Source organism: Sinohyriopsis cumingii, chromosome 5 (genome assembly GCF_028554795.1).
Source record: "Sinohyriopsis cumingii isolate HCF-2022 chromosome 5, ASM2855479v2, whole genome shotgun sequence".
Taxonomy (NCBI): domain Eukaryota; kingdom Metazoa; phylum Mollusca; class Bivalvia; order Unionida; family Unionidae; genus Sinohyriopsis; species Sinohyriopsis cumingii.
The window spans coordinates 81,123,707-81,147,342 of NC_142965.1; the positions used below are offsets into that span (position 1 = coordinate 81,123,707).

At 34.3% G+C, this 23,636-nt stretch overlaps 1 protein-coding gene across 1 annotated transcript in view; it reads left to right on the forward strand.

Annotated features, from left to right (window-relative positions):
• The first annotated feature begins 375 nt into the window (after positions 1-375).
• LOC149799607 (uncharacterized) overlaps positions 376-23,636 on the forward strand; it is a 36,957-nt gene continuing 13,696 nt past the window's right edge. Inside the window, exons 1-2 of the mRNA XM_089958945.1 lie at positions 376-541; positions 18,499-18,576. Coding sequence (XP_089815071.1) covers positions 472-541; positions 18,499-18,576 — 148 coding nt within the window. The 5' untranslated portion in view covers positions 376-471. The remainder of the gene's footprint in view (positions 542-18,498; positions 18,577-23,636) is intronic.

Sequence of the window (23,636 nt, forward strand, 5' to 3'; positions counted from 1 at the left end):
AAAAGCAGTATGACTTTAATTTGTAGAAAAGCGTCAATATGGACTGTAAAATATGTGATTATTTTGTTGAAAATATGGCATTCGTTTCTTTGTCAGATAACAGCGGAACACGCTATATAACGCAGTTAATGAGGCAGTAAGACGTAGACCCAAAATCATAAATATCAGGGTCGATGTCGTATATTGTATGATTAAAAACCAAGGGTGACGAATATTGTTTTTTTATGATCCTAGTATCTATTTGCCAAAGCCAAGTGTGTTTTATGCGCCCTTCTCTTACATGTATGTAATCGTAAGTCGTGACCATGAACTAGAATTTATAACTCGCGGTAAAGCGTGACTCACACTGAAAACAATTGTTTAATGAAACAGGTTATAGATATTCGGATAACTTCAGCGACACTCTATATTTGAGTAGAAGCACCTCACGAATTCAGCAGCTCAGTACAGTTGTTACAGACTAACTAGAAGATGGCAGGGAAGGAAAGAAAAGTTCTTGTTTCAGTCGATGGCAGTGAACATTCTATGCGCGCTTTTGACTGTAAGTTTTCTCACTTAAACGTTTTACATTTTAGTGCTTGTCAGATTACAGAAAACCTCGCGTGTACGTGACTGAAACCATTAAATCGAAAGGTGTGGTAAGGTTGTGGCCAATCATCATACAGTAGTGAAGTGGGAAAAATGCCACCTTTTTGAACTACAACCTAAAAATTATATTTACTCTAATGAAATTAAGTTTTACTATTGGTAATACGAACAGGGTTCATGTATTGGTCCTGTAACCGAATATCATCTATAGAACGTAATGCATGGTACTGGCAATGTAATGTGCAGGTACAAGTTGTTTTGCGTTAAGTTGTTTATATAGGATAGGTTTAGAATGTAAGGGCTACTGGTAATACAGATAAGCTTAACAGGAGCTGTCTGGTTGTGGTATAACCAAATATCTCGTATAATTGGAGTTTCCTCTGACTGTTACCACCCTATTTTTTATATTTGAACATTTACCTCAAAATAAATGAGCAATAGTCAAAAATAGGGTGTGAAGAAAGGAGAAAACTCGAATTATCACATATTGATAAGTTCGATATGACATCATATATTGCAGTCAACCAATTAAATGCTGCTATCTGACTTGTTCGAGTAGAGATTGACTCCGTTTTTATCCTTTTGTCTTTGATAGAGTGGTAAATCCTTCTAGCTAGCAATTTTTGTTTTAAAACTCGATATTTATAACCAGTAACATTTTGAAATGTATTCTCAAGATTTTCCAAGATTCATTTTGGTAAATTCTATGATGATGAAATTATGCTCCTGTTAGGCAAGGTGGATGATACTACCAGGCAGAGTAAACCAAATATTTTCACTTAATGGAACAAGGTGTCAAGCCTGTAGTAGCGCGTATGTAAAACTTACCAAGTATATGAAAAGTTATAAATTATTCAGAATGAAAAGCGGTCATTTAAATGTTCATATACAGTCTGTTTTGCTGAAAAATTTATCTGTTTGACCTTAGATAGGCTGCTTTTGATATTGCATTTTATGCACAGTCTTCAGATAGTATTTTGAGCTATTGCATTTAGATGGGCCCATTACATGAAGACTAAGCAAGATGCAGTGAGCATTACATTTTTCATATACAATGGGCCTTGTGTGCAATGCATGTGCCAAATATCAGGATGACATGTAGTGGGGGGCTGTCATTTTGGTCTTCTTTCAGTCAAACTGGTCTCTTGATTGACAGTGAATTTACACACATACCTGTAACCCTACGGCTATCAAACTTTCCATATTGAAAGTACAGTTTTGATCAGTACAAATAATAGTGAAGAAAATTCAGAAAAGTTTGTGAAATACATGCTATAAAATGACTTATTTGCTTGTTTGCATTTTACTTCTTTTCCTCTCTTCTTTCACTGCATGTAGTTCTCTAAATATTTACCAGTCTATCTTGATGTTTCATCAGTCCTTCATTCTTAGTACCCATCTAATGATACTGAAAACTACTTGCCATTAGCTACTTATTCTAATAAACCATACATGTATTGTTACAACAGTATTGTCTTAACTTAGTAACAGATCAGAGCAAAAGTCAGCAAGTTTAGTAAAACTAAACTAATTTTTTTCTTTGAATATAAAGTGAAAATTTGAAAAGAACTTACAGTATTGTGAATTAAATTCCAAACAGTCCTACAAATTTTATCACAAGTCTAAAAGTATAGAGTATTCTAAATGAATTCCAGTGGTGTTCTGAATGAATTCCAATTGTGAATGTGCTTACAATCTTAATGTATCACAAAGATGTGATGCACAGTGGCTTGAAATAAATTTACAATAATTCCAAAATAGTGATTTGGTCGAAAAGCATCAAGTACTTTGTAATTTTAATAAAAAATTTAAATAAATAAATTTGTTAAAATTATAATTGAGCACAACTAAGACTGATTCCACTACAGAAGTTATGATAGGAATGAATAATTTTTTATATAAACAGACTTAATGAAAAACAAATATAAACTATGATACAATAAGAGGACCAGGATGTGGATCATTTTCCCATCAAATTTGTAAATAAGGTCAGGTCTGTATACTTGAATGTTAACAAAATAATCTCAAATCCAAATAAATATGTATGAAAAATGACATTAGTTAGGTAGGTCCAAACTCCTACCTTCAAAAGTCAATCACCCAACATAAATAGAATATTCATATCATTATGCGTAAATGGGATATATATGTGTATATATATATATATATATATATATATATATATATATATATATATATATATATATATGTGGAATTTGCTTGTAAGCATTAGAACCAGCGTATATATGGTATAAGTTTCTCCTAGTGTTGGAGAAGGCACTATCTGACTTTCTGCAAAGCATGAGTGTTTCAAGTAATGAAAAAGAATTTTTTTACCAAAAGTACAAACTGATCAGGTGAGAGTAACATGAGCAATTGCATACTTTGGAATAATGTACTTCCTTCAGTTCTGCTGGAGACTGCTCCGGTGGCCTAGTGGTTAGAGCGTCCGCCTCGGTTGCGGGAGGTTGTGGGTTTGATCCCTGGCCAAGTCATACCTGAGACTTAAAAAATGGTACTAACAGCTGCCTTGCTTGGCGTTCAGCATTAAGAGGTTAGTGTTTGGACTGGTCGGCCTGGTGTCAGGATAATGTGACTGGGTGGGACATCATGCTACATGTCTGCGGCATGATGCCTCAGTGCAAGACATCACTGTAAACTGCCACATTGCAGACATCGTAGCGATATGACTGAAAAATTGTTAAAGCTACGTTAAAAATAAAAATCACATCACATCAGTTCTGCTGGATGGTACAATTGTCATGAATAATAAACTAAATTCAGTGCAACAAGCTTAGTGGCTTACGGCCCATTGAAACTTGTATACTTTAACTGTTTCCCACACACAAAATCCCTGTGTTCATACAAATATTAAATTTGATGGTCTTTTCATTTTTAGAAGGTGTATAAGTGATGGGTGTGCCATTTTATGTGTTGACAAATTGGTTGTATTTCTGTTAGACATACAACAGTCCGACATAGACATAACATCTGTTCATATGCCATTTTCATTCATGACAAGATATATAATGTACTTCCAAATAGACTATAAGTTAGCTGTCAGTAATTTTTCTTCAACAATTTAGGTCATTTATGCTTGCTCCATTTGTTAGGTACAGAACTAGTCATAGCCACGTGAAGGTTTTAAAACAGCAAACCACTGCTGTGAAAGGCCACCTTTCTTGAGAGACCATTTCCTCAGAACACAGATTGATTTATTATATAGTATTATGACGTGTAATGAGAGACCACCTGTATTGAGAGATCATAATTTTTGGGCAGAAGGGGTGATCTTTCAAGACGGATCTTCTGTACCAATTTCATGTCTCCAAGAATTGTCAAGTCTGTATAATGCTATCTTCAAAACAGAAGAAATAGTGTGCTTTCATGATGCAAAGGAAATTGTATCTAGAACAAATCTGAAGTTTGTAGTGGAGATGCATAACAAGAAAACCCTTCACACTGTACGTCTTGCAGATGCCCATCTACTCATTTCTGCCAGTGAAAAAGGAAATTGTTGACAACGTGCACTCCCTTTCTACACATTAGCTAGGTGACTTTAACCATGCTGTTTGAAACCTGGCCTCATATTGATTTTGTGCTAGTTTTTGAAGAACCAGTCAGCATGTTTAATCGATGATTAATTATATCAGTATAAAATGAGATATTGCAAATTTGTTCCCCACATATTGTTTAAGAAATATATGGATCCTTTAATAGCCGTTTTTGCACTGTTTCTCTTTTGTTTTGAATCTAAATGGACTTAGTTTGGATGCCAATATTGCCTATGTGACATGCAGTAACTATGCCACAGTTAGTTCTGATTGGTGGTTTCTGTTTTACTCAGGACTTTAACCGAAAATAACCACCAATCCAAATTAAATATGACATATTTCTCTGCTTGACACCCTGGAAGTGTACCGCTCAAATTCAGTACTAGTAGCCATGATGTGAAATAGCAAACAAGATGTGATGTGGCTTTTAAATGATTAGTAAAATTCATAAAACGTACATGAGGGACAAATCTGGAATGTCTTCTTTACACTGATATGTTGTAAGTGACTGAGCAAGCTGATTGGATGAAATAATCAACATGAAATTGATGAATTTGGGACATTATGGTAAATTTCAAACCATGCGAGTTAGTTGTCTTGATTTTGTTCAGCCTTATAAGAGATGTAGGCATTACTAATAGTTGGTTGTTTTATAATTATTATTGACAGAAATAGTCAATTTTCCTGCTATGGCTGCCTCAGATTTAAAGAAGGAAATGCAAACAACTAGTAAATATTCACAACTGAAGATTAAAAGTTACTTGTATAGTATAGATATACAACTGAAGATTAAAAGTTACTTGTATAGTATAGATATAATTTGTATTGATTCTTCACTTGTTCTGATATGGTGACAGTACTGACATTGATTATTGCTTTTCTACTCTAATACATGCTGGCATGTCTGTATAAACAGTAAACAGTCCTGCTTATAACCTATGTAAAGCTCTCCTCTGTGACGGTGACGTTTATACCGCTGATTATCATATAGGCAATTAAATGTTTAGAGGGGCTTGGATAAACATGTACCATTTCGCTAAGTACTTAATTGCCTGAAAATAGTTGGGGTAATGCTTTATCAAGTTTTCTGAATGATGGTATTAAAGAGCCCATTAGGCAAATTAGCATGCATGTTGCTAATGTAAATTAAGCCCAGTTAATATGAAGTAAGGTAAATCAAAGAGATGCCAGTTGAAGAACAAAGTTATTACATATCATTGCCTTAAATAAGAATGTTTAAACCTTCCTTACTAATGTTTATATCCGTATTTACAATGCAAAACATTATTTTGCTGGTCAGAACAGTGTACTATTGTGATTAATTTCTAGTCTGAGTTTCCACAGATATTGGGATGGGATGGGTCAGTGAGAGCTTGGACTAAAATGGCCAGGGTTTTGCTTTTTGCAAGCGCCACAAACACCATATTAACATCAGTCATTTTGGAGTATAAAAGGTCCATCAACTTATAAAGCAACACTGTCCAAAATGTTTGACACTCCCTCACAGCAATGCAGCTGCAGAAAAATTATTATCTATGTTGAGAAAATGGAACAGGATCATTAGGAAAGTCTGAACAACAGAGCCATCCACTTTCAAATGAGTGCAGATATGAACCCACAGAAACTTGATAAAAATCTTTTTCATCAGTGTGGTTATATTTTTGTTAGGGTGAGCATGTGTGTGTGTGTGTGATGATGAAATTGGACAATCCTAACTATACTGACTATTTTTTATATATAAGTGTATTAATGCTTCATAAAAAATTATTATTTCATTTTGAATTTCAAGTAATTTTCTATAGGCTTAAATGAATAGATAACTAATTCCCAATCAGATGATGTCACATGGGGGGGTCACATGAACTGAAATCTCTCAAACCCCATCCCCAACAGCAAGAATATGACAAGTATGCAGTATCATAGTACAGAAATTAGGTGTCCACCATATTGATGGATGATGCAGTATAGCTTAATTGAATACTACAAATCTTTAATGACAATAGTAAAAATGGTACATTTCCAATAAAACACAGTCTGCAGACATTTTAGATGGTTATCGAATGTTAAGCCTGAAGTGACAGGAAGTGTATGTCATTGATTTTTCAACTCAGAAGACATTAGAGAATGGTGGTAATCCTGTAACCTTGCATTCTGAAAGTCAAGAAAGGGGATTAGTGAACATTTTATGGTGTATTTGTCTAGGTTGCAATGCAAAATTGCAATCGAATACAGCCATTCAGACAGCATGGACACAAAGACATGAACAGAGCTTATTCAAATATTTCAAACTGTTCAGCGTGGGAAACACCATAATGTTTGTAACTGACATTATTCTTCTTATTATCAACAGTCATAATGTACAATCCTGTCATTATGTTCCTCATAAAATGCTGCTTTTGGCCAGTACGGGTCTCCATACTGTTTAATAGGATGTACTTTTCAGCTTTTTCATGACTCATTTAACTTTCATTTACTAACAAGATGTGTAGAAAAAACATCTTGTGTTAAGTTTCTCGGTTTAAAATGAAGTACACTGTACATTTCACCATGTCTCAAGAATTATTGATAAGTGTCAGTGACCTTCTTGTACAATGCTTGAAAGTCTGCTGAGAAAATGGGTATGTGCATCGTTTTGTGCAAATGTACACTAGATGTCAAGAACAAATCAAGTTTATGTTCCAGAACAGTTGGTTGTTATGCTTGACTGACAAGATGGCAGGGTTGCATACAGTAATAAAGAGCCCAAGGCAAAACTATACAGAACTAATGGATGGGAAATTTATATGAATAATGTTACAGGTTTAGTGCACTGATAGTGCTTACTCATCATTTATATATACATTCCTTTGGACACCTGGATGTACATTGTATTTCAGATAGATGTTGCATATTTTGAAGTCTCAGATGCAGAGAAGTGAGTGTGAGGTTGCTGTGATTCACTTGCCACTCTTAGGATAACAACCACAAGTGAATTTAACATTACCAGCTAACTTAAATGTATTAACCAGACATGTCACTTTAGAAGCTGCTATTGCTCTAACACAAATACACACACTTGCTAAATTTTCTGGGTTGCTGAGTGAGGTAGCTCCTTAAATTGTTCATGAATGATTGGGCTATATTAAATAGGGCCATCTGTTGACCCCAGAATTTTTAGTTTGAACCATTCCAGTTAAAGTTGGTAAATCATGTTTGGCAGAATGTGACATATTTTCATTTATATCCATTACATGTGTTACTATATTGGAACCATATTTTATATTTTTCCTTACCAGAAGCCATCTTAATCATACAAAAAGCTTGGCTTGTAGACGTATTGGAACATGAAACAGGGTCCTAGATGGGTGAACTAATTTCTTATGGGTCTGTTTAGGAGGAATTATAGACTCTGAGGTGTCATAGCATTGCTCTTATAAACATTGGGATTCTCTTACATACATGTATTGTTAAAAAGATGATGCAATCATTGCCATGGTGACTTGTTTTGTATTTTGCTGACTTGTGGTTTGGGCATTTGACAGTATATATGGATACGGGTTGTTATACACATCTTGTGATTTGATTTCAGCACAAGGATTGAAATTTCATCTGCACTAGCACTGTATGCTTGGTGTAGTATAGCGGCTAAATTACTTTTAATCTACTTTATTTCTAAAGTACAAAACTGAGTTTTATGACATTCTATTTCATGCTTTGGGAAATGGGATATAAAACATGTTTAATATTCTTGTTTGTTGAATTGAGTCTGTATGGTAAATTTACAGCAAAATATTTGTGTACTTTAAAACAAAACTTCAGTTTTGATGTGTAATTAATAATGGTGCATAATGATACATTGGGCAGCTTTATTCCCATTACACATGTACACTGTAAATAACAAACATATATGTAATAATGCATCCTAATTTACATCAGATGAATTAAAAGATAAATTGTTTCATATTTTAAGGACCAGTTATAAAAGAAAAATACTTTTTTAATGGAAGAACACAACAGCACCTTCTACCACCACTACAAGAAATGCTGCTTATCTACAAAAGAACAAAATTATACATGTAACTGCTTGTAATTTTGATTCATAACATTAATTTTGTTAACTGCTGAAAAGGGATATCTTAAAATAAATTTGCACCCAAAATTATGAGTGATGAGGTTTAGGAGATTAGAAACTATAAGCCGGTGCTAAACATTCCCTTCTCAGTTCTTGGGATTGACGCAGACATTGTACTTTTGGAATCATCCTTGATACATTTGCATTTCTGCCTGTATGTTTCACAGATTGTATGATGTATATGGTCTACAAAAGATAAATGACAGGAACATTAATAGACAATGTGGCATCTCTGCGCTCCAAGCTTTTCTTTCTCCTACATTTGAAATACCTGTGTAAATTTGCATTCACAAACTGACACGTGTCAACTTCCCACTTGTAACCAAATGGTGTAGGAAGAACTATGATTGTGTTGGTTGGAGCACTGGACATCTTGAATGATTTACTTTTATCATATGACATGTAACCATTCTTGGTAATTATTGCTTGCATTTTGATGACCTATCATACTGTCACTGACTCGGCTGATTATTCTGCAGATAAAGATGGAAGTCGCTTATGAGAGTTACTCTTCACTTACTAAAGTCACTTTTTTCAAAACTAAAATGTTGTCATTTAATTCTAACTGGAACAGAATCACAATTTTGTTTTGCATTTTGGAAACTGAGTTCCATATTGTGGTGTTTAATTTATTTATCAAATGCAGCACATCTTACCAGAGATGTAGCCAGTTTCTTGAAATTTACTGTTCGCATTTTCATGATGCATCATATTACCAGTTTCTCAAGTTACTACTGCTGCTTTCAGATAAAGAGAGAAAAAATTTAGCTGTATGTGGCTACCTTTACAGAACTAAAAGTTGCATTTCACGTTTGCCTGAACACACGTAAGAAACAAGTTGTTTTTGCATGAGAAATCATTTTTTCATATTGGGATTTACTTTTAGCCAAGTGTTGTAGGATAAACTTTGATAGTTCTGGTTGAAAGGTGAATATTTTTCAATAATTTTCTTTCAGACTTAATATATAAAGATAGTTGATAACTAGTACTGTTCAATGTCATAACTGATCACAACATTGCCCCAAATGATAACTGTGGCTTAGAGATAGACATAAATCATTTAAAAGAGTTATCTTTCTATGTCTTTACAAATACAAGATTTTATTTTTTATTCAGCCTAAAACAAAACTTGGAAATGGAAAATAAGAAATATTGCTTTTATGTGAATGTGCTTTCCCATTGAACAAATAGGTTGCCAAGAGTCATTCATTTTCAACAGGAAACCTTATGCAATATGGAGTTCCCCCAGGGTGTAACCTGGGTCATCTCTTATTTATGCTGTTTGAAAACAACTGGCAACTTAGAACAGGTGTTACAATATCCAGAACAAACAGCTCTCAGTAAGTGTGATGTTTGGTGTAAGGAAGAAAAAATGCAATGATAATAAGTACTGTCAAAACAAAATTTAATTCTCAGTGCATCAAATTTTTTTAAATGAAAGTTTGGAAAAGAAAGTCTTAATGTTAGTTATAATTATGTCATCATACTAGTGCTTTCCTCATGATGGAATATATTTTTTGTTTAAAGAACCTAAATTGGGCCAGACAAATTATCTACATCAGGAAGAATCTACATTCATACTTGTGTCCTTAGTCAATACACCATTTCAGCACTCAGTTACTGACAAATGGCAAACTTCTAATTCAGAAACAGAACTGTTCAAGAAATGTTTTTCAGAACTCTGGTTTTGGGGTTTACTACTTTGGAACTGCCTTACAACTTAAGTCAGATTGACCCCTTACATTGCTGAAATTCAAAGCAAAACGGATGGAATAAGAATGTATATACAAGTATGTAGTTATACCCTCATGGTTCCTAAATATGTTCTGCTAATGTCAATGCAGGTACTTCCAAAGGGAAAATAAGGTTGGATAGTCATACATCAGTTAAATTGTAAAAGAAATGTCATACATGGTATTATAACGTTATAAATGGTCAATTAATATCAGGTGTTACACAACTATGAAGTTTTGGTTCACAACCAAAAGAATGGGATTGCAACAGAGTCACAATTTTAATTTTAAAAAACCATTGTTTAATCAGAGTTGTCAGCTTTTATGCTCGGTCTGTCAGCTAATTCCATTTATAACACAAATAATTAGTAAATTTAGGAACAACAAAAATGATAATAAAACTGAATACTATAAAGCTCAAAATCGTTTGTCAACTATTATTTTCATTTAAAAATGGGACACAAATCAGTTTGTGAGAATAAATCCAAGTAGCACTGAGAGAGGGGCTGGTGTAAGTGAGGTGAAGTTGTTTACATTTGCAACATGCACAGTGGAGAGAATGTTATACCTCTATACCTTCATGTACTGCAGCTGAAATTTTTGTGGATATTGTACTTGTGGAAACTATGTGATCTAAGCATACAGCTTGCTCCCTTGTGCAAAAATAAATATGCTTGAATTAGTCTAAATAATGCTATCTTTAGTAGTTGTTAAAATAGGGAAATTAATTTTGCCAGACAAGACAATATCAGCTTCTAAATGTGCAGTGAATGAATTGCCAAGTTTATTAAATGTAAAAAAAAAATTAAAAAAAATATTATTAGCTTTTAATTTTACAATTTACCTCTTAAGTCCAGGATGTGAAAATGAACAAGTAGAGGTAACAGTTTTTAAAAAACTGTATATTACCGGTACAGATCACACGGGCTCGTATCGTTGCATACAATTTACCTGTCATACATGCAGTTTTTGTATAGTACATGTATGACAGGTAAAATGTAAGCAACGATACGAGCCCCTCTATAGTACAGATGTCAATCATACACCTGAATAAAGGTACCAAAAGTACCAAAAGTATACCTTGTAATTTTTAAATAGCCAGTATAACTAGCGAGGAAAGCTGGGGAAATTGTTTTTCTGAAAAAAAAATCAGCTAGAGTATATGAAAATACGAAACCTATAGAGCACCGTTCCAGGAACTTAATTTGATTATATCCCTTATCAAAAGACGGGTAATAAGCTTAATGGTCGAAATCACCTGTTTCATATCTTCATTTAAGGGAAACAACATTTATTATATACTCAGGTGTAAAATATTGAAATTAAAGGGCAAAAAAATGTATTTTTTTATTCCTATATTTTTTAATATATCGTTGTGTGAAAATATATTTCCCATAATTCCATGTGACACCTGATCATGTGTGCCTACACAAGTTATACCTGCAGCAACAAACATGAGCACTTGTGACCTAGAACAAACAAATAAATAGAAACTGCATTACATTTCAGACACAGAAGGAAGAAATTTGACTCAGTGTAGTTCATTTATCTAAGTTTATTTCGCCTTACTTTCTTGACCGCAATAAACTCGCTGTGATACATTGCTGAATCATACTTTATTTTCACATGGTGTCAAAAAGTTTACAAGGATGTAGTTGAGGGTGACAGATTAGGTCAGTTCAGTCTTTCTAACGTGACAGCTTACTGACATTTTTTTTTTATCAGCTATGAAAGTGATGTGAGTTTGCAAAAAGAGGGATCGTGTGATATGCTGAAGAGTGGGATTAATTTTCTAAGCTTTGATTCTGGATTAATTCTGGGATATAATAAAAAGGAAAATTCTATGTAAATAGAGGTATCACAAATGACGCATTTTAACACGTGTCTTCACAACTCGTTAAAATATCACGGTTTTTTTTTTTTATACCACATGATGAAATGTATCTGGTATTAATACAAGGAAAGAAAATACCCAGTATGTATTTTCATCTAAAAAAATAAGCCCCCCAAAGTAATTTCATAATCAGAAGTAAAGATTAGACTATGACTGGTTAGTACTCGGTGATAAAGGCCGCCACCAGTTGTTCACTAGGAAACAGTTACCTGAAGACAGTTGGAAGACTTTTGATTATTTGCAGTATTTTAGTTTTCTGCAACATCTAGTGCAGACCATTAAGTGTTTGATAAAGTTAAAGGTTGGTAGCGTTTAGTTAATTATTTTTAGGGGGTGGGGTGGGCGGCATGAATAAGCGGTGGCATCGTTAACATGGCATTTTTACAAGGATTTTTTTTTTGCCATGAAAGCGTAAGTATGGTACTAATGCAAGATTCTATGGCTGGAATCATTTGATATTAAAAATGAATTGCATTCTTTCAGTGACATCAGTAGGAATTTTTAATTAAAAAAAAATGAAAGTTGCTACATAGCTTAATCTGTAACTTGTATTCAACAAGCACTGTAGGATTTCTTTTTGTTCTCAAGACCTTTCTTATTCATGCGGCAAAAAGCTGTCTAGACACACAGTTTTATAATCCTTGGTTTCCCTGGACACCGTATTTTATTTTGGTGGGAATTCATCGATTTTATGTGTTAGTTGTACTTAACAACGCTTTGGCAATTCAGGTTTGTCAGTCCATGACAAAACTGTTAATTGCCCTTCCATTCTCTATGACATCCTGAAGGAAAGTCTGTACTGCATTTTGTAATTGTTTACCTTTACTCCCTGTGATGCCTTTGGCTGTTTAAGATGACCCTACCTTGCATCCACCTTTTTAACCTTGCCCTACCTTTGCAAATGGAATAACAGCTGTTTAAATGACACTTGTGGTGTAATAAAGGTCATTGTGTCCCCTGGTGTGATCTGGTATGTGCTTGATTACACAGGAATACTATTACGACTCTGTAGTCAACCGTTCCGGTGGCCTAGTGGTTAGAGCGTACCCCTCGGAACTGGGAGATCGTGGGTTCGATCCGTGGCCAAGTCATACCAAATACTTACAAAAATGGGACTAACAGCTACCAATGCTTGTAGTACCATGCTTGGCGCTCAGCATTCAGAGGTTAGTGTTAGGACTGGTCAGCCTGGTGTCAGGATAATGTGACGTGTCTGCGGCATGATGCCCCAGTGCTAGACATCACTATAAACTGCCACATTGCAGACATCGTAGCAATATGAATAAAAAAATTGTTAAAGCTGCGTTAAAAATCCTAATCACACACACACACACACACACACGCGACACTATAGTTCTTTAAATAAGTAATAGAAAAGAGGGAGAAGTCACAAGCTTTGTAAAATTCAACAAAATTTATCTCCCAAGAATACAAAGTGAAAATGCAACAAAAAAATGACTTAACGGTATTATGTGAATCAAATCCCAAATAATCAAATAATTATGAACAAGTCATAATGATTGAAGTTCTGAATAAACTTTAGTGGTATTCCAAATAAATCCAGCCTTGGTTATGTTGATGTGCCTATGATGGCCTGTCATTGCAATATGCTAACAGTCTTTTGTTGGATCACAATAATACAATCCAAGAATATATCTTTATTTGAATTTCACTATAAATCCAAGTCTGTAATGTCCAACAATCTTATTTGTGAGCACTTTGTCTTTCCAGATAAGAATAATTTGAATTAAATAATTTCACATATAACATGTGTCTATTGGCTCATAGGCTTAGATTTTTACTATAGATTGATCACAGCACTCTTAGATAATGCCACTTTGCCATTTTGTCTCATCTTTACTGACTTGTATAAATTACTTTTATATGAATAATTCTTTGTTTTTATTGAAATTTTTATTGATAATTTATGGCATGATTTTCAGCACGTATCAGTAACCAACTTATATATTTATAAAGGCAGATTTTTAAAAACTATTACACACGCAGACACACAGAAAGAGAATATGAATGCTGTATTTTGCTATTTAAGTGTGTTTTGTTCATTGGGTTTGTTGAGAAAAAGAATACAAGATTTTACTTGAAGGCAGATGTGCATTTCTATTAGAGTTACAGGCTCCCTAATTTGGTTGAAATCATGCAGTCTTTATTTGAGGATTCTGTTCTCCAACTTGTCATATCTGTTAACTCGCACCCAGGGAGAAAAAGAAGACCCCCTCCCCGAGTTTTACAGTCGTTCCACGCCTACCTCCCGATTTCTTCTCATAATCTCTCCCGATTTTTTGCAGAGACCTCCCGATTATTACATTATGTCTGTCAATTTACATTTCTTAGAAAAAAACTTAAAACATATATTGTATACAATCTACAGAAGCTACGTTCTGTTTTATCACCTGTGAATATTGTTGTGACGAAATAATATCACACTACAAAGTGTTTTTGTTCTTCAGAAAATAGAATGGTTAAACATTATTCACGTAAATTTTTTAAAAATCCCAACAATAGCTTTTTTAAAAGATACACCATAACAATAGAATTGTCACCAGATTCAATCCCATGATTGACCTTTATGAATGCTGTGTAATTTTCTCTACAAGTAAAAGAGCATCTCCAGTCTCACCAAAGAAACTTACAACAGTAAACACGGTATTCCTGTACTATATATATATTTATATATATATATATATATATATATATATATATATATATATATATATATATATATAAACTTTAATTACCATGAATACATTAAAAATAGGAATAAAAAAATATAACACGCAGTATACGTGCCCCCCAAAGAACTGATTCAGAATAAATGCTTTAATTACTAAACAGTGCTACATATTTTACGAGTTGACCCTAAGGAAATAAGATGGATTTTAAAACTAGGAGTCCAGGACTCCTATTTTGGTACAAATAGGAGTCCCACCAGCATAAGTTACAGTTCCCTCCCCAAAAACTATGCAAATTAGAAGAACTATTGGTTGCCATTGAGTTTAATTTCTACATTCTTTATAGCACCGACATAGCTCTTGTTTAGTCATCAGAGTGAGACTAAATTTTGTCGGTCCAAAGAATGTCTTATTCCAAGCACTAAGCTAGGCATCACACACTTTCTTACACTTAGCTTCTGTCCCATCCAAACTATCAGTTCTAAGCAACTTGGGTATTCAGAATCTCATTACCGTCTTCGTCAGTTTGCCGTTTAACCCCAAAGTACTTATATCCAAATTTGCGAATGGCATTTTGTCCCGGTCTCATCCTGTTTTGATTCCGAGGTCACGTGCTCTGCTTATTCCGCTATGCTCAGAAATTAACACAATAATAAAATATAATTGTGAAAATATAATTGTGTTTATTTGATGTACTCTTATAAATTACCACATGTGTATCTCTGGGTCTTTCTGCCTCTGAATTCAATCACAGTAAATATCAATACATTGTCCCACCCAGCCGCTAGTCAAAGCCTTTGAACCTGCCGCCTACCTATTGCATCATGTTCTTTTGACGTACCCTTATAATGGCAACATGTACATCGATGGGTCTTTCAGCCACTAAATTCTGTCATTGTAAATATCAGCACAGATAATTAATAACACATTTTCCTACTAAGCAGGTGGCAGAAGCAGGACGTTCAAGTTTTTGAATTTTGCCGCTCACCTATTACATACGTACGGAGGACTCCCGCCTAAGTGATTTTCGTTTCGGCGTCCAAGATAAAACATTGGCGTCCAAATACGCGTGATTAAGCGTTTCAGAGACCTATGGGTGGGATATAAAATGGAGGAAGGACAGTTGTCACATGTACAGTAACTTGTGACTGCATATCTGAACTGTCAAAATGAAGTAATAGGCATCTGAAGTTGAACAAAAAAGGGCATCGTTTATTTGCCAATCCATTGCTGGTGCTTACATGCACACACTGTAGGACAAGGTTTCTTTGAAGTACAGTATGTCAGATGGGCAGTTCTTTTTATAGGTTAAATGCAATGATAAGAATAACTGTTAATTAGTCACACCGGCTTTATTGCTTGTGTAACCTGTAGTTATTGTGTTGTTTAGTCACAGCTGACCAGAAAAGTTGACACGTGCTGGGGGAAAATAAGGCGTGTCACAGGGAGAGGCAGGGGCTCTAGTCCCCATCTTCAGTTTATCATTTAAATATGTTTAGGCCTCCATCCGTAAAATTTAATGGCTGACCACAACTGTTTGCCCCCACCCCCTGAAAAATGTATGCTGGTGTGTCCTTTGAACATTTCTCGCGTATTGGACTGATCAATATTTATTGAAACTGGCGCAAAACAAAAATGTCGTGTAAAAAAAATACTTCCCAATTTAAGTCCCAATCTCCCTATTTTTTATTCAGTCTTGGCTTTTGAAAAGTTGTCAGGTACGAAGATTTGTGGCTCTTTTTTATTTTGAAATTTCATGAAAATTCATGTGCACCCATCTATAACAGCCAGCTCTGCAAGGTCCAATGGACCAATTCTAGCAATGATAGTTGAACAAAATTCAGAGGTCAGCTTTTCTTCAGGGGCCATTTTTTGATTTCCCAAAAGTAGCTGCTGAAGACAGGTTAGATTATAGTGTAAATTGCATGATAGAAGAATAACACAGCTTTCAGATAATTAACGTGGCAGTGTAAATTATAGATAATTGATTATACAGTGTAAATTACAGATAATTGATTATGTTGTGTAAATTGCATGATATAGTAGAATCACGCATACAGATATTTTAATAATTATCCCTGTGCTTTGAAAAAAAGGGAATAGTGTGTTACAGTCCAACATACAGCCAGCCATCTGTCTTGTGGTGTCCTTGACTTTAAGCACCTTTAAAAGACATACATATACAAAACTTGGGCCAATAATAGTCCTAGGGGTGTAGATTCTGCTAACACATTTGGAATTTTGATCATTCAAGGTGGTTTGGCTAGGGGTTAATGGTTGATTATGCTCGAGATTAAAATAAGGTTGCAATTCATTTGACTGACACAGCTGAGAATTGGCATGCATGATGCAGTAATTAACTCATTGAAACTGGACATATCTTGGTCATGTCACAGGGTCCATTCCTACATTCAGGGATTTACCCCTGGGTTGTACTTGGAAACTGTTATGATTCACACCCAGTAATCATTTAGACATTGGCCATGTGTTAATCCTTACATCCATGCCCACCTATTTTATAATTTAACCACTGGGACCTAGCTTGGACTATCAGGATCTGTACCCTGTAACCACATAGCTATATGCTAGACATCAAAAGCCATTTGCCTCTGGGGTTAGTCCTTTCTGTTAGAGACCTACCTTCAGAGGTTGAAACTTCTAGGTGGAGATAAAACCAAGGATATACAAGGATACATATTTTAGAATGACGGCTTTCTAGATAACTAGGTAGAAGAGGCAGAGGAGAGAGATAACGGCAAGCAAAGGAGATTGATCCATCAATTATCCTGGAACCCTGGTTAATTGCCTCTTTTTTCTGTATTGAACTGTATTTTGTGTTTCAGATATAGGTCAGCTTTGAGAACTATAGACAGAGATGGTTCATTTTTATTAATTAGGGCTCCCTGGTGACTGCAGAATTTTTGTTTGAAATATCCCAATCGGAAGTTAGTAGTAATGAGCTGACAAGGAAGCAGACAGGTTCTCCATTTTCAAAGCGAATGACACGTATTTCTTCCTTATTTAGATCAGTTTTTTTGACTTGCTGTTGAGATATTTGACAACAGTAATTATTCATGGATTTCACATGACCAAGAATTAATTTACCAAGGTGTCCTTGGAGTTCTGGGGTCTAGCAGGAAATGATAAAATACTTTTTTGACAACTCTTTTAAACCAAAATATGTTTTATATGACATTAAAATATGTTTTATATGACATTTTACATGTATTTTATACTTTTCAAATCAAAAGGTAATATAATTTTTAATAGTGTTCAATGTTCTTTTTTATTATTACTTTTTGTGTTTCCTTGACAAATCTGCTGCAAAGATTCCAATACGTTAGAATGAAACAGATCTTTAATTTGATGTGATCTGACAAAACCATATAATCATAGAGCACCTTTGTTCTAATCAAACCTGTAAAAGAATCATTAAAATGCAGCCTAAATTTCTATTAGATGAATAAACAGATAACTTTGTTGGCTGCAGACACTCAGTCTCATATTAAAGACTTGTTTTGAGAAGCTGTTTTGTTTTTGTATGAAATAAAAGAACTAACACTACTACTGTTGTTGCAAAATAGGGCAACACAATTTTTTAACGCGTTTTTGGTATGCACCATACACAGACCCTTGTAATAGTTGGTTTTTGGTCTGCTTTAAAACAGCATCTGGTAGTTATTCCAAGAAGAATTAAATGCAAGTGATAAGTTCAAAAGCAGAAGTGCTTCTGTTAAATTACTCTAAATACTTGTTTTGTGATAAAAATTCACAAGTCTAATGATGGTTGCTTAAATATTGTACTGTTGGCATCATCCCTGATAGGAAATTAAATAACAGACCAATGAATTTAGAAAATCTAAAGAATATTTCATTGGTATAAAAGTTGTTGTGCAAGACTTGACCTTGCTTTTCCTTTTCATTACAGGGTATTGTGAGAATATACACAAGCCAGGGGATTTCTGCCTGGCTCTGAATGTAACAGAATTCAGTCTGCATGGGCTTCGTAAGTAATCAGCAAGCTCCATTATTTATCAAAACATTTTCTGAAGAAAAGGTGCAGATTATGTGGTCCAGACCCGCTTCATTTATATTAAGTAGACATTGCCATGAAAATCACTCAAAGACAGACAGTGACACACTTTTAGTTTGGTATATTGAGTAGACATTGCCATGAAAATCACTCAAAGATAGACAGTGACAGACACTTTTAGTTTGGTATATTAAGTAGACATTGCCATGAAAATCACTCAAAGACAGACAGTGACAGACACTTTTCGTTTGGTATATTAAGTAGACATTGCCATGAAAATCACTCAAAGACAGACAGTGACAGACTTTTAGTTTGGTATATTAAGTAGACATTGCCATGAAAATCACTCAAAGACAGACAGTGACAGACACTTTTAGATTGGTATATTAAGTAGACATTGCCATGAAAATCACTCAAAGACATAACAGTGACAGACACTTTTAGTTTGGTATATTAAGTAGACATTGCCATGAAAATCACTCTAAGATAGTGACAGGCACTTTTAGTTTGGTATATTAAGTAGACATTGCCATGAAAATCACTCTAAGATAGTGACAGGCACTTTTAGTTTGGTATATTAAGTAGACATTGCCATGAAAATCACTCAAAGATAGACAGTGACAGACACTTTTAGTTTGGTATATTAAGTAGACATTGCCATGAAAATCACTCTAAGATAGACAGTGACAGACACTTTTAGTTTGGTATATTAAGTAGACATTGCCATGAAAATCACTCTAAGATGGACAGTGACAGACACTTTTAGTTTGGTATATTAAGTAGACATTGCCATGAAAATCACTCTAAGATAGACAGTGACAGACACTTTTAGTTTGGTATATTGAGTAGACATTGCCATGAAAATCACTCAAAGATAGACAGTGACAGACTTTTAGTTTGGTATATTAAGTAGACATTGCCATGAAAATCACTCAAAGACAGACAGTGACAGACACTTTTAGTTTGGTATATTGAGTAGACATTGCCATGAAAATCACTCAAAGATAGACAGTGACACACTTTTAGTTTGGTATATTGAGTAGACATTGCCATGAAAATCACTCAAAGATAGACAGTGACAGACACTTTTAGTTTGGTATATTGAGTAGACATTGCCATGAAAATCACTCCAAGATAGACAGTGACAGACACTTTTAGTTTGGTTTGGTTTGGTACTGCATGGCACAGCAACACAAGTAGGTTATCCAGTGCTGAAGCAGTTGGAGTAATGTGCCTTGACCAAAGACACACCTCAGTAGCTGACAAAAACCAGTCCAATGGTAGGATTTGAACCTGCACTGTTTTGTCTGCGAGTCCATAAAGCTAACCACTGAGTTATAGCAGTTTCGAGATGTAATTATAAGTTGTCTGTACATATGTAAAATGGGTTTCATAGGGTTTGGTCATTTTAGCTGGTATTGTGTCTCTGGAAAGTGGCTTTAAGAAAGATCATATGCTTTGACTTGGATTTCATACACTTCAAAGGGTCTTGTATTGTTTACTACTATTTTGACACAACATTGAAATTGCACATGTATGACAGTGTATTAGATTGATTATTTTTCCATTTGCTTGAATGTCTAAAACAGTGTACTAAGAAGAAGAAAAGTTGTAAGAGTTTGCTTTGTACAGATTTAATTTCATTAAAAGAAATCTTTTCTAATACATATGAATACTTGGCAACAAAATAGGTATATTTTACAATGTTTTCATTGGTTGTAAAACTTGCAAGGTTTCCATCACATTTTTTAAAATAGTGACCTACAGAATTCTTAATAATTGTTGTCATACACGTCTGCACTTGGGACTTTTGACTGTTTGTATGTCTGCATCATTGCTTTGTGTCTATTCAGACTATTTTGAATAATTTATTTTCTGAAGCCAGCGTAAATCTTAACACTTTGGATGATCAAAGTTGAAAGCATATGAAGCTGGAGCCATGGGTCTTGTGTTTTTTGCAGTCTGTAAAATAAACAGCTCCAGGTTTCATGATTAATTTATATCATTGTACAGCGAGTGAGTGGATTTCTAGAAAGCACTTGCTCCATTCATTAATAATCGAACTATCGCATATGCATTGCTGGATATATTGAAACATTACTTTAAAATCAATTGGAATGGGCATTTCATTATCCATAAAAGACAAGCAAATGGTAATTATGCGGTTGATACTCAGTGGTATTTGGAGGAGAGAGTCAGTGGATTGCTAGAACGCACTTGCTTCATTTATCAAGTGACTGAATCATTGAACTAAATTGAATGAAATACATTGTAATTATCTATTCAATGCTTTTTGTAAGTCCCAAATCCACTGTCTTAAATTGATTGTCAAACAGTTACATAGTTATTAATGGATATTGAAATGGTGATAGATTACTTCAGAATCATTAGCAATAGGCATTTCATTTAATGAGAAGTGAATGGTAATTATATCGTTGATAATCAATGGTATATGGAGGACAGAAATAGTATTATTCCAAATTCATAAGACAAATGAATAAAGTTTCTAGCTTTTTCAAGAACTTCCAAATGACATGCTGTATTTCATTGGCAAACTTAATAGTTTGTTTAGTCCAAGAATGTATGGTATCGACCCTGACGTGTATGATTGGGGGAGGGTACAGTACAGATATCAGGGTTCATTTTTACTATTATGTCTAGGTTAGGTCATGTAAATCAGAGAACATGATTTTTGTTTAAGCGCAACAAGTAAATCACAGTATTGAAGGTTACAAATTAAGAGTGCCCCTGGTATTGGGCTGTCTGATTTATTGGTGCCCCTGGTATTGGGCTGTCTAATTTATTGGTGCCCCTGGTATTGGGCTGTCTGATTTATTGAGCGTGAAACATGGCCTGATTAGGATCAGCTACTTACAGACATGATTGATTAAATTAGTTACTTTTGAACAAAATTTGATTGCATTAACTCACTTCCAGCAGTATAACTGATTGCATTATATGGATTGGATTGGTTGGTTTTCAATTACATTTTTATTACTTGGGATAACAACTTTTATATAAAGTCACTTAACATTGATGTGTATTAGGGTATTACATATTTTAAACTGGTATGTAAGTTATGGCTAGCAGATATGGATGCTTTGTATGTATGTATGTGTGTGTGTTTATATATATATATATATATATATATATATATATATATATATATATATATATATATATATATAGAGACACACTCACTTCCATCCATCCTCTGTGTTTATTCCAGAAATGAAGGAAAATGGGACCTAGTGACCCATACCAGGTTGAAAAATAGGGTCATTGTGTGTGTGTGTGATTTGGATTTTTAACATAGCTTTAACAATTGTTCAGTCATATCGCTATGATATCTGCAGTGTTGCAGTTTAAAGTGAAGTCTAGCACTGGGGCATCATGTAGCATGATGTCCCACCCAGTCACATTTTCCTGACACCAGGCTCACCAGTCCTAACACAAACTCTTAATGCTGAGTGCTAAGCAAGGCATCTGTTAGTACCATTTTTGTAAGTCTTTGTTATGACTCGGCTAGGGATAGAACCCAATACCTCCCGCATCCGAGGTGGATGCTCTAACCACTAGGCCACCAGAGCAGTCATTGTGAAACAATAATCCTAGATACCCATAACCGTTTCTTGTTTATTTAAAAAATTCAAATGTGTATCATCATAGGCAATTGTTCTGTGATTTATTAATTCCTGCAGTAAATATTTACTTTTCATGCTTGACATGTTTTGACTTCGTTATTATTAAATTAATCTACAGCACATTTTTTTCTCCCTTTTTTGTCAGCTAAGATAACCATCTTCTGTTCAGGTCACATTTTTTTTGGTTGACAAGGAAATTATACGAAACTGCAATATTCTGGCTCAATTACTGAGTGAATTTATATAATGCTGGAACTGAGTATTTATTTCAGAAATTAAGTTAATGCTATTACTGCAGTATCAAAGACGATTACTCTGAGAGCGATCAAGAAATGGAAATGACATTGCCATTCTGGCATGAAAATTATTTCTTGGCAGAGATAATTGACTTGCGACTGTTCACTTCTGTATCCTCTGTATGAAGTCATGCCTCATATAGAGTAATTACTACTTTGTCAAAAGTGTTAAAAATCCAATATAGAGTTCAAAATTGTCAACAATATTTAAAGTCCCATATACAGTACTACCATGTCAGCAATGTTAAAAGTCCATCCACAGAACATTACACATCTCAGCAATGTTAATAGCCCCATGTACAGTACTACTTTGTCAATAATGTTAAAAGTCCATGCACAGAACATTACACATCTCAGCAATGTTAATAGCCCCATGTACAGTACTACTTTGTCAATAATGTTAAAAGTCCATGCACAGAACATTACACATCTCAGCAATGTTAATAGCCCCATGTACAGTACTACTATGTCAATAATGTTAAAAGACAAATGTTCAGTATCACACTGTCAACAATATTCAAAGTTCCATGTAGAGTTCTACTTTGTTAACATTGTTAAAAGTCCCACATAGAGTACTACCCAGTCAACAATATTAAAAGTCTCATACAGTACTACATTGTCAGTAATGTTCAAAGACACATGTTCAATATCGCACTGTCAACGATATTCAAAGTTCCATGTTGTATTCTACCTTGTCAACAGTGTTAAAAGTTCAGTATTCAATACTACTTTGTTAACAGTGTTAAAAGACCCACATAGAGTACTACCATGTCAACAATATTAAAAGTCTCAGATACAGTACTACATTGTCAAGTGTTAAAAGTCCCATAGACAGTATTACGTTGACAACAGTGAAACAACAGTACAGTTTAAACTGAGGTGAACATATGAAGGGAGAGTAATTATAGAGTGCATTTATTTATCAAAGCTTTGATGAAAAAACAAGACTGTTTCGTAGTAAAAAGAAAATGTTCATTTTCAGCGAAAATACTAGATATTTTGTGATAAAAAAGTAATATATGTTAGCTTGTGAGTTTGCCACTAGTTAAGGCAACACATTTATATCACAAATATCCAGTAATAACAGATTTAA